Here is an 18,195-nt window from a genome sequence, read left to right on the forward strand (position 1 = left end):
ACCCAGGGATCCCTTAAAGTTCCTCTCTTAAAGAAACATTTTACTGTATTTTTTTCCTCAAGGAATATCTGGAATTATTTTCTTTATATGTGTTAATGGATTTTTGGACTACAATCCTTCTGATTCATAGGAAAATAAAAGGTCATTTGTGTGGTTTGCTTGTCTTAGTTTAAGCTTTATAGCTAGGAAACTGATGTTCCAATTTGCTTTTCTCTTTCTGGTCCATTTTACGAATCTCCAGTATTTGGCGACACCTAGAAAAATGGGCCCTTTTTGCCCGGTTGTCGGATAGCTCTCTTTTCAATTTTCTGAGGAACCTCTATACTATTTTCCAGAGTGGCTGCACCAGCTTGCATTCCCACCAAAAGTGTTAAGCGGCTTTCCCTTTCTCTGCATCCTTGCCATCATCTGTCATTTCCTGACTTGTTAATTTTAGCCATTCTGACTGGTGTGAGGTGGTAGCTCATTGTAGTTTTAATTTGTACTTGCCTGATGCTGAGTGACATCGAACATTTTTTTATGTGTCTGTTGGCCATTTGTATGTCTTCTTTGGAGAAATGTCTGTTCATGTCTTTGGCTCATTTCTCATTGGATTATTTGCTCTTTGGGTGTTGAGTTTGCTAAGCTCTTTATAGGTATTTACCACTAAGATACAAATGTAGTGATCCGAAGGAGCACCTGCACCCTAATGTTTATAGCAACAATGTAGACAATAGCCAAACTATGGAAAGAGGCCAGATATCCATTGACAGATAAATGGATAAAGAAAACATATATATAGATATAGATATATCTACACACACACACACACACACACACACACACACACACTGGAATACTACTCGGCCATCAGAAGGACTGAAATCTTGCCATTTGCAACAATGTGGATGGAACTAGAGGGTATTATGCTAAGTGATAAGTGATATAAGTCAATCAGAGAAAGACAATTATATGATTTCACTCATGTGGAATTTAACAAAACAGGATCATAGAGGAAGGGAGGGAAAAATAAAATGAGATGAAATCAGAGAGGGAGACAAACCATAAGAGACGCTTAATCATAGGAAACAAATTGAGGGTCACTAGAGGGAGGTGGGGGATGGGGTAACTGGGTAATGGACATTAAGGAGGGCTTATTATGTAATGAGCACTGGGTATTGTATAAGACTGATGAATCACTGAACTCTTCTTCTGAAACTAATAATACATTATATGTTAATTAACTGAATTTAAATTTAAAAAAAGAAAAAAATTTATTCCAAAGCTACTGTAATCAAAGCAATTTGACTGGCGTAAAAATGGATATATAGATCAGTTAAATAGGATTGAGTCCAGATATAAACCTATATATGGTCAATTAATTTTGAACAAGAGTGGGATGCCTGGATGGCTCAACAGATGAGCATCTGCCTTCAGCTTAGGGCGTCATCCCAGTCCAGGGATCGAGTCCTGGATTGGGCTTTCTGTGAGGAGCCTGCTTCTCCCTCTGCCTATGTCTCTGCCTCTCTTTATGACTCTCATGAATAAATGAAATCTTTAAAAAAAAGAAGATTTGAACAAGAGTGTCAAGACAATTCAGTAGGTATAGAAGAGTCTTTTCAACAAATGATTCTGGGACACTAGATATCTACATGTAAAAAAAAGAACATTTATTTCATACCATGTAAAAAAATTAACTCAAAATGGATCACAGAAGTAAACATAAGAGTTAAATATATAAAATTCTTAGGAGAAATCATAGGTGTAAATGTTTGTAAAATTATCTTTGGCAATGAGTTCTTAGAAATAATAATAAAAGCACAATGGACAAAAGAAAATATGAAGAACCTGAAACCCACTCAATATTTTAAATATTGTGCTTTAAAGGATGTCATAAGAAAATGAAATGGCAACCTTTAGAATGGGAGAAAATATTTATAATCAATTTATCTGACAAGCAGCTTCTATCTAGAATATATAAGGAACTCTTACAACTCACCAATAAAAAGGATAACACAATTTAAAAAGTGGGCACAGGATCTGAACAGGTATTTCACCAAATAAGATATACAAATGTCCAATAAGCATGAAAAATTTTCAACATCATTAGTCATTGGGGAAATAAAATGAAAACAACAACAAGATTTCACTTCTAGGATGCTTAAAATTAAAAAGGCAGAAAATAATAAGCAGTAGTGAGGATGAGGAGCAACTGTGATGCTGTTTCATTGTTAGTTGAATTATAAAATGTTGCTGCTATTTTGAAAATGGTTTCTCAGTTTCTCAAAATGTTAAATGTAGAGTTGTTATATGATTCAATAATTCTATTCCTAGGTATATACCCAAGAGAAATAAAAACATATATCCACACAAAAATTTATTACATAAATGTTCAGATCAGCATTATGCATAATAGCCAAAAAAAGTAGAAACAATCTCGATATCCAATCATAGATGAATGGATATAACAAAATGTGGTATACTCATACAATGGAGTATTTTATTCAACCACTGAAAAGAATTAAATATGGATAGATGCCACACAATGCGTGAACTTTGAAAACATGAACTTCATGAAAAATGAATTAAGACAATTACAAAAGACCACATATTGCAAGATTAATGTATATGAAATGTCCGAAATAAGCAAATCAATAGAAAGAAAAAGTATATTCGTGGTTCTGAGAAGCTGTGGAAGGAAAATGGAGAATAACTGCCAATGGGAATGGAGATTCTTTTGGAGTGATAAAGTATTCTAAAATTAGTAATAAGGGTTGATCGACTTTGTCAATATACTAAAAATGACTGGGACACTTGGGTGGCTCAGCGGTTGAGTGTCTGCCTTCGACTCAGGGCATGATCCTGGAGACCCGGGATCGAGTCCCGCGCTGGGTTCCCTGCATGGAGCCTGCTTCCCTGCTTCTCCCTCTGCCTGTATCTCTGCCTCCCTCTCTCTCTCTCTCTCTCTCTCTCTTCTCTATGAATAAATAAATAAAATCTTAAAAAAAAAAAAACTAAAAATGACTGGTTTACAAAGGTTAATTTTATGGTATGTAAATTATATCTCAATGAAGCTGTTATTAAAAAACAATTGGTAAATACATGATGGAAATGTGTATAAATCATGCCAAATCTCAGAAGAAAGAATGGGCCCTTTTTTGTTTTTTTAACAGTTACCTTACCTTCTTTTTTTAAAAAAATTAAAGAGAGCATGCAGCTCTTGATCTTGGGGTAATGAGTTCAAGCACTATGTTGGGGATAGTTCACTTAAAAAAATTAATTTTGGGGATCCCTGGGTGGCTCAGTGGTTTAGCGCCTGCCTTTGGCCCAGGGCATGATCCTGGAGTCCCGGGATCGAGTCTCATGTCAGGCTCCCTTCATGGAGCCTGCTTCTCCCTCTGCCTATGTCTCTGCCTCTCTCTCTGTGTGTCTCTCATGAATAAATAAATAAAATCTTTTTAAAAAATTAGTTTTAAAAGTCATTTTTTCTGGAAATCTGAGGCCTGTGTATATTAAACCTAGATATGGAGCCAAGTATGTGTCTTCCTTTGAAAGATAAAGCTCACTTTCAAATACCATGCTATGAAAGTCTCTACTCCAAAGCTATTTCAATATTAGGCAGTTTGAAAATTGAGGACCACCACTGGCTTTTTTACAGGTAACTATACTGTTTTTGCACCAGAATTTCCTTGGGCCTTATTTCACTTGTTCGTTGAGAACCTTGTAACTATGGAGTCAACTAAAACCTTTCATTTGGATTCTCAGGCTTGAGTTTTAACTAGGTCCCCTAAAATAACTTGTTATAGAAAGTTAACTATTGGGCAGCCCCAGTGGCTCAGCGGGGACTTGATAAAATTTGTCAATCACGTGGATGAGTAATGGTATCCTGAAGCGGGTTTTAATTTGCTTTTCCCTAATTACTAAGGAGATGCAGCATCTTTTCACTATAGTTTCCTAAAGTGTGTGTATTTATATTTATTCTATATATTCAAGAAGTAAATTACTACAGGAGAAATTTAAAATTAACATTTCAGTTAAATTAAAAAAACTCTTAAAAATATATTAACAATAGAAACCAAAGACAAGTGTTCTTGATTCTTTCCTGTCTCAGACTCTGCACATATTATCTAGATTTCACATATTTTTAGTTTCAACTAATAATGAAGAATAAGAAGTAAAAAAAAGAATTTTTTTAAATAAGTAAAAAAAAATTATTTTTCTAAGAAGTAAAAAAAAAAAATTCTTCACCTGAAACTAATATAACATTGTATGCCAACTATATCTCAATTAAAAAAACAATTCTGATCAGGCTCTGATATAATTTCAGAGCCAAGGAAGAAATGAATTTTCAAACATCTCACCACTGCAGTCTAAGTGAGATTTAAAAGTCTATATGCTGTTTGGTCTGAATATGAATTTTATGGATACTAAATATACGCTAGCAGTGTTCACGTGATCAGCCAATGGCTATTTATTACACAAGGCAGATGCAAATACATTGCGATGTTACTAAACACCACACATCAATGATGTAAGACTTACATGAGCAGCAAAAGACTGGCACATACCCAAGTAATGCTCGTGCACTCTAACAACTTCACAAAGTCCAGGGTCTTCAGAATCCAAGGGCAGAATTCCTGGAAATCGACAGGAGAAACTTAACAGAAACAATCCCATAAATGAATTCATTCCTAATGAGATGCCAGTAAGTATTAGTCTAAATTTTGTTCACTAGAATTTTGAGGAAGATTCCAGTAATTATTAGTGTGGGGAAGGGAGAGGCCTCAGAAGTATGGAAGGGAAGCAGACTGTTCATTTTCTGTCATGAAGGCTATATTGCCTATGCTCTCTTTCTTTTTCTCCCTCTTCTGTGACCTGAGTGATGGTGTCCTATGTACAGAGGCAAGTTAGAGATTTGGGGGCACCTGGATTCCTCATTAAAATTGTTCTTGATGCACAGCTACCTTCCCACGGTTTGATTCTATAAGATGCTTCTAGTAAAATCCCATTTTCCTCTATGCTAATCCAATTTCATTTTTGGTGTCTTACAAAGGAATCTTGAGGGGTGCCTGGGTGGCTCAGTGGTTGAGCGTCTGCGTTTGGCCCAGGGCGTGATCCCAGAATCCCGGGATCGAGTCCTGCATTGGAATCTCTGCAGGGAGCCTGCTTCTCCCTCTGCCTATGTCTCTGCCTCTCTCCCTGTATCTTTCATGAATAAATAAAATCTTTAAAAAAACAACAACACAAAAGGAATCTTGAGTAACACAGTGTCATTGACTTCTTGGATGAATAAGACAGAAATAGGTGCACCTGGGTGGCTCAGTGGATTAAGCGTCTGCCTTCCGATCAGGGTCCTCGGATCGAGCCTGAGTCAGGCTCCCTGCTCAGTGGGGTGCTTGCTTCTCCCTCTCCCTCTGCTCACCCCCCTGGCTCATGCTCTCCCTGTCAGTCTCAAAAAAACAAATAAAATCTTTAAATATATATATATATTTTTTTTTTAAAAGACAGAAATAATAAGTTCTCTAAGAAAAATACATGAGTCAAAGGCAATACCATAAAAAGCTATTCTTAACAACTTCAAGCATACCATAGTTGATTTTTTTCTAAGTTTAAGTGAGTATCTTCCTAACAATATTTTCCACACAGAAATGTTAAATTTTCAAGACTATTATTAAAGTCATATTTTATATGTTTGTGTGACTGTTTAGGATATAATAATATAAATACGTATATATTGGGAGAATAGTATTCACTGTGGGTTTTTAAGATAACCAATCATCTGAAGGTTTCCAGTGGACTTTCGGTTTTACAAGATTACTGAGGGAGCAGCTCTGTGAAATGCAAGCTGGATATGGAGAGCGGAGCTTCCATATAGCCTGGTCAGTGAGCAGTCTTCAAGCAGGTGATTTGTGACTGTGCGTTCCAGAATTTGCAGTCGAGTCATAGACTAGGGTCCTGTCAGAAAGGCTGTACGGACCACATTAACAACTATGGTCATCTTTCTATCATATTGTTCAATAGTCAAATAGTAGAAGGTTTTAAATATTCTGCTATTGAGAATTTAACTCCAAATTCTCTTCATCAGTGGATACTTGTGAGCAGATTCAGGATATATGTATTCTTTTTTGTTTGTTTAAGATTTTATTTGAGAAAGAGTGAGTAAGCACAGCGGGGTGAGAGGCAGAGGGAGAGGGAGAAGTTGACTTCCTCTGAGCAAGGAGCCCCGATGTGGGGCTTGATTCCAGAACCCTGGGATCATGACCTGAGCTGAAGGCAGATGCTTAACCACCTGAGCCCCCCAGGCGCCCCTGTATGTATCCTATCCAAAGCAAGGGACACAAGAAACACTAATAATTGCCTTGGAAAAAGAAGAGATGACAGTAAAATAGAGGACTTGAAATAGGGCTATAAATTATAACTTACCGACGACTTCATCATCTGGTTGAAAGAATGATACCTTGCTTCCAACTTAAAGAGAGAAAATTAATTTGTATTGTGAGATTATTAAATGCCACTGTTACTTAACTACTAAAATAAATTCATGGGTTTATAAAAAAAAAAAAAGTCACTGACTCAGAGAAAAGGCCAAGAACTTCTAGGACACTTTGATGGTCAATTATAAAGACTGTAGGATAGAACACTTCAAATCTGGATTCTGCACATAGTGCTCCACAAAATTTGGGTCATGTGGCTGCTGACACCACAGAGGATGATGTTTGTGTTGCTAAGGATGAAGGAATAAAGGAAAATAATCCACTCTGCAGCTCTTATGATGATTACACTGCCTTCCACCCCTCCTGTGGCGAGCCCAATCTCCTGTCATTATTTTAGGTGCAGAACCTAAGACATACAGTGGCAGACTCTGGTAGGAGTCATGCATAGAATTACTTCAATTTGGGATTATAGAAATAATTCAGACTGGTATCAAGAAACTTCTTAGAATTACATAGAAATGATGATTACATTTTCTCTGCACATGGTAGAGAAAAAGCCTCTACCACCAGTCAATTCTTTAGAATATCTTTGTTCAAACAGTTACAAGAAGGAAAGGAAAATCCCAAACATTGAATGCCTGCTTGCAGTATCTCATTTGATCTTCATCACATTTAACTCATGATTATAGGTATGATTATTCTTAGTTAACAGATGAGACTAATGTAATGTAATGAAGGAAGATGAAGGAAGTAGCCTCTTTGGCTGGCTATGGGAAAGATGGTTCCAGAGCTCATTTGTTGGTACTCTACAAGCAACTGTTTGATATTCCTACTTTCAAATCTTCTTTTCACAGTTTGCTCTTCTCTGGATCCCTCCCTGTACCATCCTCCCAAAATTTTTGGCTTCTGATGCATTATACTTTTCCCTTTTTTGGCTGCTGATCCCTGTCTTCCTGGGATCACTCTGATCCTTTTCAATTGGCTTCCTTCATACTCCTTTCAGTTGCCTCCCAAAGAGTGGCTATGTTTATGGTCCTCCTCCATTTCTACTCTGATTTCATATACAATTGACATGGGAACAATTCTCAAATATACACAGTTCTAGCAAGAACTCTCTTACATTTGAGCTTAAACTCACACAATTGCTTAATAGACTTCTCCAGTGAGATGTCACTTATGTACCTAGAACTCAACAAGTATAAATCTAAACTCACCATCTTCCTCCAAATCAGATCCTTTTCCCTTCTCAATTAGTGGCACCAATTCATACCTTAACTAGAATGGGGTAAATCACTCCTGGCTCTTACTTGCTTTTATTCTCCTGTTCATTAATTATTCAGTCCTGCTAACGTTACTTCCTCAGTATTTCTTGAACATGCACCTCTGCCACCACTATCTAGGTTATGGATTTTGTCATCTCTTGCTTGTTAGTCTATGACCCAACTAGTCCTCTTGCCTACAGCCTCAAAAGCATCCTTCATATGGCCACTCCAATAATCTCCCTAAAACCGAATCTGACATATGAGGCTTATTATGGCTCTGGCCCTTGTCTACCATCCTGCCTCATATTTTGGAGATAAGGAATCAGTGTTTATATCATTAAAATATTTTGTTTGCTATCTTTTATTCTGCTATTTTTGAAGGAGAATTTTCCTGACAAACTGTTTCTCTGCTGTCAAATATCTTGCCTCTGACTCCTGCCCGGAACTTTGCTTTTGCTCTGACAACACCAAACTCTGTAATTGTTACGAAACATCAGATTATCACTTGCTTCTGTCTTTGTATATGACACCCTCTGTGCTGAGTACAATTCTCCTTAGTCTGGTTAAAGTACCCAAGAAGCCTTTCCTGTTGCTTCTGGCTGGGCTGGATAGCTCTCTTCTGAGCTTTCATAATAATCTGCTCATAAGGATGTATTTGTCTTTACCCTAGGAAGTAAATTCTTTGAGGGCAGGACTTTGTCTCATTTAATATTCGAAGCTCTTAGCAAATGCTCACTATATCTGGTGTGAATGAATGAATGAATGCAATGACATGACAATGATCATATTCTATTAGAATTATTATTTTTGTTTTCCTACAGTCTAAGAAGAAGAAAGAAGAAATGAAATTATGATTTACCTGTATCTGAAGAAAACATTGAGAAAGAGTCAAATATATTACAGATTAAAATCACAGGTAAAACTCAGTCTAACCCATATTACATACTCATTCACTCACTCACATATGCAGAAAGAACAAACATACTGATTGATCATGAACTACCTATTAGCAATGGATATGAAAAGTAGGTCTATTTAGAAACAAATTATCTCAAATACTTAGACTTACTGTCTTGCTGTCTTGCATGTTAAGACCATTACTTACTAAATAAAACTTATTTTTTTTTATTTAAGGCAATCATAAAACTTTACTGGTTTTTTCTTCCCATTTTTGCATGAGCAGACTGATTTTAAATGCTAAATTTTAGGCAAACTTAAAAAATTGAATGTGAATGTAGTTACTATTATTATAAATTTTGGCCCAAAGCCAACCTACTTATGGTTTGTAAACATTATAAAAAGAACAACGTTGGTCATTCCATCAAATATAATTACTCATGGATTTAAACAAATAATATCCAAATATTTATTAAACTCTAATAAGCTCTTTAATTATAAGACATCAATTAGAAAAATAAAATTAAAAGAAAAACACTAAGTTCCACTTTTCTTTTTAATTAAAAAAGGGAAACATTTTTGTATAATTATATTTCACATCTGAGGAAGTGTACATAATCTTATGAACTGGTAAATCAATTAGCTACCATTTAATTCCTTCATCTTAGAAAGTAAGTATAGATATTTACATCTGTAAACTTACCATCTAACACAATTCCAGCAATTTCTCTCCCAACAGGAAAGAAATCTTTCTCCATCTTCATTTCTGTCAGAAGCTAAATCATGACAGACTGTTATTGTTAAGAATAAATCCTGGTTTCTTCTCATATATAAGGAAAGCAAGAGCAAAAATTAGACCACAGAAAAAGCAAATATGATTTAATTTTTGGAGTTAAGACAAAGCAAAACACTTCACAAAATTAGTTTCTCTCTATAGTGGGCAACCAAGCGTTGCCTGAACAATTAGTTGATCTGAAGAATTTAGGTATTAGTATTATTATTCAAATCACCACTAGCATCCTTTATTTAGCAATTTTACTTGCCACATATGAAAGGATATTATGGCCAAAAGTCTAAATACTTTTTACTAGTCACTTCATTCTGGTGGGGCGAAGGGAGTTTGGAGAAGATATTGCTGAATAAAGGGGATGTAGTCATGGAGGAAAAGAGGGTCTCCATTCCAACATCTTTGGACATGATCTGTGTGTTTCTCACAAGTCTTAGGTAAAGGGCAGGTGGAAAAAAGCTATGGGTATGCATAAAGGAAACTGCCATACAATTTCAGATTGGAGTTTCTTTTTTTAAAAGGGTAGATTACCATTATTATTTTTAAAAGATTTTTTTTTTGAAAGAGAGAGAGAGGGTGAGAGTACGAGAGAGAGGGGCAGAAGAGAGTGAGAGAGTTTCAAGCAGACTCCATGACTAGTAGGAAGACCATTGTGGGGCATGCTGTCACGATCCTGAGATCATGACCTCACCTAAAACCAAGAGTTGGATGCCCAACCAATGGCACCACCCAGGCACCCCAAGGATAAATTATTATTATTTTTTAAAAGATTTTATTTATGTATTCACGAGAGACACAGAGAGAGAGGCAGAGACACAAGCAGAGGGAGAAGCAGGCTCCATGCAGGGAGCCTGATATAGAACTTGATCCCAGATTCTGGTATTATGTCCTGAGCCAAAGGCAGATGCTCAACTGCTGAGCCACCCAGGCATCCTGGATAAATTATTTTTTAAGAGGTATTTTGTTAGATTCTGAACCAATTAAATGCTTGAATTTTAAAGTGGCAGCATACATAAACCTGTAGCTCCTGCCACTTGCACTTTTATAATAATACTGATATGCCAGACATATTTAAAGATATAGGATTGTAGGAACCACAAGAAAAAAAATAAAATCTTTAAAACAATAGTATTAATCTTTACAAAACTGAGTAAATGGATCTGCTTTATTTATCATGGCACATTTAACCACACCTTATTTACTATTTAAAGACTGTTCACATACTTCATATCAACCATGATTGATGACTGGGGTGGTAGGAGGTTGGGGATGTGTAATTATGAGCAAGAGAGAGACAGAGAAATGACATGAAGAATATGAACCCTGCCTAAAGACATTAACTAGAAATAGCGACAGAATAGTTAATAAGCCATTGATTAGATTTCTAGTTTTATTTTTACTGTATTTATAAAAGTAGTTTCTTCCTTGGGTCACCTGGGTGGCTCAGTCAGTTAAGTATCTGCTTTCAGCTCAGGTCATGATCCGGGATCCTGGGATCAAGCCCCATGTGGGGCTCCCTGCTCACCAGGGGGGTCTGCTTCCCCTCTCCCTCTACCCCTCCCCCTGTTCATGCTCTCTTTCTCTCAGAAATAAATATAAATAATCTTTAAAAAAAAGTAATTTCTTAAAGGCCTTAATTATAAATTCTCAGCCTTTCACAATGTAAAGGAGTTTATGAACTATTTTCATGTAATAATATAAAATGTATGACTTCAGCTAGATAACAGTTTAATACAGAAACACAAAAATTCACATTACATTTTTTTCCCCTAGCTGTTTTAGTCTTCTAAGGATGTTATTTTTTTTGGCACTCCGAAGTCAGTTCTCATTATATATTTGTACACTAAATATACCAGGAACTCTCATTTGACTTTTGGTCAAAATAAAAGCCTCATACTGGGCAGCCCAGGTGGCTCAGCGGTTTAGCGCCACCTTCAGTCCCGGGCCTGATCATGGAGACCGAGGATCGAGTCCCACGTTGGACTTCCTGCATGGAGCCTGCTTCTCCCTCTGCCTGTGTCTCTGCTTCTCTCTCTCTCTGCATCTCTCATGAATAAATAAATAAAATCTTAAAAAAAAAAAAGCCTCATACCTTTGTATTTATCTGGCTTAGAGCACAAGCTTTAACTTGAAGTCTCACATAGTTATCCTCTATAACAGGAAGATTTTCCTAGAACCAAATGACAACATATTTTTTTGAGAACATACCTTTATGTTGTGAAAATTGTCACACATAACTGAACAAAACTAAACCCACCACAAATCTTATACCTAACTTAAGTGAAAAAACCACAAGTAATTATCCCATAGTATATAATTATAATAAAAAAAACAACAGAAGGGGAAGTTTGGGGTAAAATATTTAAAAAGCCTTAGGATAGTTATTTTAAAAATGTATAGAGACCAATATGGACACATACATAGGCAATACATATTTAGGATAAAAAGGAGAGCAACAAATACTGTACTTAATTTCAATCTAAATAACCTCAAAGCATCAAAGCTTCACATATCCAGGGATATCCTTATATGCATAACATAAAGCCTTCACTGATTTTGGAATTTTCTTAATGCTATAAATGAAGTTGGTTGGTGTTACCTGTGTATCGCTTATTTAACTTACCCTTTTTAACATCTGTCTTAGACATTTCAGCATATCCCATGGGATTTTTGGGGCCAAAATACAAACTTAATGTATCTGAATTACTGCACTATCCCATAGCTAGATATAACTTCAAAGGCAAAGAATTGCTCAACTCAGGTGTTCAGTGTCACCCACTTGTATTATTTATTAAATATAATATCACTTCTGCCAAACAACCATATCCTGGCACCAATAATTAAAATATTCCTCTCAACTCCTGATATGCCCAAACATTAGCTCAGAAGCTAGGGAAGAATAACTACTTCTAATAGCCCCTCCTATGACCTATCAAAGAGATTATGGTTTGACTTGACTTGAACTTGATTTGACTTGAACACAATACTTTGGGAATATCTCTTTTTAAGTTTCAGATTTGATAGTATTTGATATTAGGAAGATATTCAATATTACTGATAAATGTGCAGATTTTACCCATGACTGTATGAACCTGTACACGATTCTTCCCGAGAGCCAATCAAATCTCTGAGATCTTCATCCTGACTCAAGCTGTCTGAGATTTTGACTCCTGACCTAACTAATTTTGGAGTTAGTAAAAGATAATAGAAAAATTGGATTGTGCCCATGATCTAGACATTCTTATTACCACCATGAAATAAATATAGTACTTAGTTTAGGGTCCTAGGTTGTCCATGGAATGATTCTGGCTTGCTACAAATCTTTGAAACAATCACCAGTATATGAAAATGTTATTACCTATTCTTAAAGTGGGCAAAAATGAGAGACAATTTAGAACTTAGCAAATGAGATAATTTTGCAAAGCTCAGAATTTGGTTTGGAGAACAATGCTTTTCTACCTCTTTCATTTTACAACATGGGAGAAATATTTTCTGAAATATGGCTACAATCTGAATACTTACTTTATTGTGGTATTCTGAATATGTCGGGTTAATTTTGTAACATATAAGACTATCAAGGTTGTTCTGTTTTCCTAATATGTTTTATACCACCACCCTGAGGAACTAAAAACTCTTCTGAAGCAACTCTTTAAAAAAAGTATGGTTATACTGTAACATGGACCACCATTTCCACATAAAATTAAAAGAGTTTGTAAGTTTCATTTAAGTAATTTTTGCTCACTTAGTTCCATTCAAACTAACTTAACTGACACTATTACATAAAGAAAATATGTAATATTTTTAGAAAATATGTAACCTTTTTCATTTAATAATTGAACAATTTTTCTTACCCTTTCTTGAAATACAAATGTTATTTCTTCATTTGTAGAACTCTTTTGAAAATATAAGCCTTTCATAGTCACCTAAAAAGAAATTCACATACACACACACACACACACACATATATATATATATGTAAGCATGAAATAAAATGTCTCCCAGACCAAATGAAAGCAAAAATTGAAAAATAATGCTGGCAACAGATAAAATGACTACACATAGTTTTCAAATAAAACTATTTAGATAATAATTCTTGAAAGTGGTCAAATAATGGGATGCCTGGGTGGCTTGGTGGTTGAGCGTCTGCATTTGGCTCAGGGCGCAATCCTGGAGTCCCGGAATCGGGTTCTACATGGGGTTTCCTGCATGGAGCCGGCTTCTCCTCTCTCTGCGTGTGTCTCTGTCTCTCTCAGTGTGTCTCTCGTGAATAAATAAATAAAATCTTAAAAAAAAAAAAGGAAGTGGTCAAATAAAAGGATAATCTCGGAGTACATATCTTAGTAAGAATGGGTTTAACATTTAACCTTTCAAAGCAAAGTGACCAAGTGCTTAATTTCACTTTGCTATTCAATAAAAACTATTAGATGTACTTAAAATTTTTTTCACAAGGGCCACAGAACTCAATTTTAACTACTAAAAGAGGCATCTGAAGGGATTTCAAGGCTTTTTATTTTTTATTTTTTGGATTTATTTATTTATTTGGGAGAGCATGAGCGGGGAGGAGCAGAGGGAGAGGATCTCAAGCAGATTCCATGCCAAGTATGGAGCCTACATGGCTGGATTGTAGGACCCTGAGAACAGGACTTGAGCAGAAATCAAGAGTCCAATGCTTAACCAGCTTAGCCACCAGGAGCCCCAGAGCTTTCAAACTCTTAAAAAAGACCATTAAAAAGAAAAAGTGAACAGTCAAGACACTCATTAAAATCATACCCCTGATTCTTCTGTATCAGTTTATGAACCTGAACCATGTAATGGAAGTATTAAATCTGTATTCTGTGAACCTGTTGAAGCATCTCTAAGGATTCTACAGTTGTTTAATTTTCATAATAGTTGGCTCTTGAACAACACGAATTTGACCTGCACAGGTCCACTTACATGTGGGTTTTTTTTTTTTTTTTTTAATAGTATGTTACTGGGGATCCCTGGGTGGCACAGCGGTTTGGCGCCTGCCTTTGGCCCCGGGCGCGATCCTGGAGACCCGGGATCGAAACCCACGTCGGGCTCCTGGTGCATGGAGCCTGCTTCTCCCTCTGCCTATGTCTCTGCCTCTCTCTTTCTCTCTCTCTGTGTGTGACTATCATAAATAAATAAAAATTAAAATAAATAAATAAATAGTATGTTACTGTAAATGTATTTTCTCTTTCTTATGATTTTTTTAAATAAAATTTTCTTTTTGGTAGCTTACTTTATTGTAAGAGAATAGAATATAATACATGTAACATAGAAAATATGTGTTGGCTGTTTTTATCAGTAAGCCTTCAACAAGCTATTAGTAGTTAAGTGTTTGGGGAGTCAATAGTTACATGCAGGTTTTCAACCACTCAGAGGGTTGGTTCCCCTAATCTCAGACCTGCTCAGGAGTCAACTATAATTATACAGCAAGACTATTTTCTAAAATGTCAATTTTATAGAAGTATAAAATACATATAGCCCAAGTTCACAGATCCTAAATGTATAGCTTACTGAATTTTGAAAAGTGAACATGGCCATGTCACGTCAAGGAAACATGACATCACTAGAACTCCAGAAGTTCCCTTGTTCCCCTTCTAGTCACCACCTTCCCTTCCTAAGGACACTTAACATCCCAAGTTTTAACAGCACAGATTAGTTTGGTCTGTTTTTGGTTTACAGAAGTGAAATCACACTCCTTCACGTCTAGTTTCTTTCTCTCAATATTATATCTGTGAGCATCATCTATGCTGTTTCCTATATTGTGGTTCAGTTTTTACCCTTGTTATTTATTTATTTGTTTGTTTGTTTAATATTTTATTTATTTATTCATGACAGACAGAGAGAGAGAGAGGCAGAGACACAGGCAGAGGGAGAAGGAGCCTCTGTGCAGGGAGCCTGACGTGGGACTCCATCCCAGGTCTTCAGGATCACACCCTGGGCTGCAGGCGGCGCTAAACCACTGTGCCACCGGGGCTGCCCTATTACCCTTGTTATGCTATATTCTATTGTGTGATTAAATTATTATTTATAAAAAAAAAATTAAAAAAATTATTATTTATCCATTCTACTACAGACAGACACTGGATTGTTCCAGTTTGGGTCTTTTACAAATTATCCTGTTAAGACATTCTTTTTTCTTTTTTGAGGGGGACATTAATTTTTTAAATTAAATTAAGTTTAACATAAATTAAAATAATTGACATATAGTATATTATTAGTTTCAGAGATAGAGGTAGGCCAGATGTTAATTCTAACCATTTGATTGCAGGTATGTGTATGTAAGTGTGTTGGCTGTTGTGGCAGGGGAGAGAGGAAAGACCTAAGCAGAGATAGAAGCTATGTATTCTCACAATTTTTTTTTTTAACATTTTATTCTTCTAAGTTATCTCCACACCCAATGGAGGGCTTGAACTCACAACTTAAAATCAAAAGTCGCAGCTCTACAAACTGAGTCAGCCAGTCACCCCTCCTACAATTTAATTTTTTTTTTTTTAATTAAAAAAGGCTTTAGGGATCCCTGGGTGGCTCAGCGGTTTAGCGCCTGTCTTCGGCCCAGGGCATAATTCTGGAGTCCCGGAATTGAGTCCCACGTCGGGCTCCCTGCATGGAGCCTGCTTCTCCCTCTGCCTGTGTCTCTGCCTCTCTACCTCTCTCTCCGTGTGTCTCTCATGAATAAATAAATAAAATCTTAAAAAAAAAACAGATTTTATTTATTTGAGAGAGAAAGAGAGAGAGCTCAAGCAGGGGAAGGGGTAAGGGGAGAAGCAGACTCCCCACTGAGCAGGGAGCCTGATGTGGGGCTTGCTCCCAGGACCCTGACCTGAGCTAAAAGAAGATGCTTAACTGACTGAGCCACCCAGCGCCCGTCCCTACAGCTTTAGATCCAACCCCCTTTGCCTAGGTTTCAAGGCTGTCTAAAATGCATATTCACTGTCTCTAATCTACTTTATTCCCGTTTTTCTAACACAGGCACACTCTCGTTCTGAGCTAGTCAGTGTGACCTCACACCATCTGGTCATGTGCGTCTCAGGACGTACAGGCGTTGCTTGTTCTCTGAGACTGTGTCCAACTTACTTTACAGATTTTGCCAAGTGAATAAAACTCATGTCCTATTCCAGGACCACACCCTGGGCCAAAGGCAGGCTCCAAACCGCTGAGCCACCTGGGGATCCCCTATTTGATTCTTTTAGTAATCCCTATGCCCAACATGGGGCTCGAACTTACAACGTGGAGATCAAGTCACATGTCCTTCTGACTGAGGCAGCCAGATGCCCCTGCCCAATGAATCTTAAAACATATGGCACGTTCCCCAAATCAGTAGTCACATGGGCCTCATACTACTTGCACCCCAATTTCAAAGACCCTGGAAGATAACTGTTTGTCTGTATTCTTAAAGCATATGTTATATACATAATAATGTTGATATCTTTAGTCAGAATGTCCTAACTGGTTCCTCTAAATCTGAGTTAAAATTGGCCCGATTAGTGGGAAAAAAAGTAATGTTTAATTGGTCCAATAAAAAGCCATGTGGGAAGAAAAATATCCTCAAAGTTACAAAGTGAAGAAAGAAGAGTATTTTTAGAGAAGTGGCCAGAAGAAAACTGATGAAATGTTATTTACTTGTTTTCCAGATCACAAAAAGGAATGCTGAGTTCTTAACACTAAGAAAATGAGAGAATGGATAATATAGCTTCTCAGGTGGTAGTCTAGATTAAATGGAACACTTAGTCCACTATTTAATAAAATCTTTATTGAATGTAAAGATATTTGCATATATAAGATAAAATAGTTGAGTATCTTTGGGGGGGCCGGCGGAGGGGCAGTGACACAGGGCTCAATCCCACAACACTGGGATCATAACCTGAGCTGAAATCAAGAGTCAGATGCTTAACTAAGCCACCCAGGAGTCCAAAGACACCTATTTTAAATAATTTTTGATGGAAAGAAGAAACACTTGAATATAACACTTCAAGAAAGCAGTTAATAAAAATACTGATCTTTAAAGGCATTTCTAAAAAAACCAATGGGAAGAAACTTTGAATGGTTTCATCTTAGTTATAACAGCAACATGAACTCCATTAGCTCTTCTGCTACATTTAGTCCCTCAAGAAGCTCATCTATTAATAATTGTAAATAAAACCTCTACAGATTATTCCTTATCTACACTTTCAGACTAAAAGTGTTCTGAGGGGATCCCTGGGTGGCTCAGCAGTTGAAGGTTGGCTTTTGGCTCAGGTCATGATCCTGGGGTCTTAGGATTGAGTTCTGCATCAGGCTTCCCGCAGAGAGCCTGCTTCTCCCTCTGCCTATGTCACTACCTCTCTCTCTGTGTCTCTCATGAATAAATAAATAAAATCTTAAAAAAAAACAAGAACAACTTCTTGCTTCAGAAGCAAAATAGGAATTGTAATTTTGATTAAATATTTACTAGTAAATCCACAATGAAGAGAAAATAATTCGCAAGATGTGTATTTCTTACATTGTATAAAAATAGAAAAATTATTTTGCAAAATATATTTTAGCATGTGTAGATATGTAGATGTGTGTATTTTTGCTCTTTTAAAAATGTATTTTATTTATTAATTTGAGAGAAAGTGCAAGCGAGCAAGCATGAGCAGGGGTAGAGGGAGAGGTATGCTCCCCACTAAGCAGGGAGCCCAATGTGGGGCTTGATCCCAGGACCCAGGGATTATGACTTGAGCTGAAGGCAGATGCTTAACTGACTGAGCCACCTAGGCACCCCTAGTTTTGCTCTTCTAATCATAAAACTCACCTTAGCTTAGCATAGTACTGTTCGGGGGGGCCTAGAAAAACCATGTTGTCT

General features: G+C 36.6%; 1 protein-coding gene across 12 annotated transcripts in view; it reads right to left on the reverse strand.

The window, feature by feature from the left end:
• The window catches only part of CRYZL1 (crystallin zeta like 1), a 35,468-nt gene that overhangs the window by 14,238 nt on the left and 3,035 nt on the right, over positions 1 to 18,195 (reverse strand). For 6 of the 12 annotated variants that reach the window (XM_049104753.1, XM_025449783.3, XM_049104756.1 and 3 more), the window contains 5 exons: positions 13,211 to 13,282; positions 11,452 to 11,529; positions 9,276 to 9,348; positions 6,403 to 6,447; positions 4,548 to 4,616 (listed from right to left, as the gene is read on the reverse strand). In XM_049104753.1, coding sequence (XP_048960710.1) covers positions 4,548 to 4,616; positions 6,403 to 6,447; positions 9,276 to 9,348; positions 11,452 to 11,529; positions 13,211 to 13,276 — 331 coding nt within the window. In that variant the 5' untranslated portion in view covers positions 13,277 to 13,282. Of the gene's footprint in view, positions 1 to 4,547; positions 4,617 to 6,402; positions 6,448 to 9,275; positions 9,393 to 11,451; positions 11,530 to 13,210; positions 13,642 to 18,195 lie in introns of all 12 variants that reach the window. The other 6 variants (XM_049104752.1, XM_049104754.1, XM_025449791.3 and 3 more) reach the window with 3 other exon arrangements.

This window comes from Canis lupus, chromosome 31 (assembly GCF_003254725.2).
Source record: "Canis lupus dingo isolate Sandy chromosome 31, ASM325472v2, whole genome shotgun sequence".
NCBI classification, from domain to species: Eukaryota; Metazoa; Chordata; class Mammalia; order Carnivora; family Canidae; genus Canis; species Canis lupus.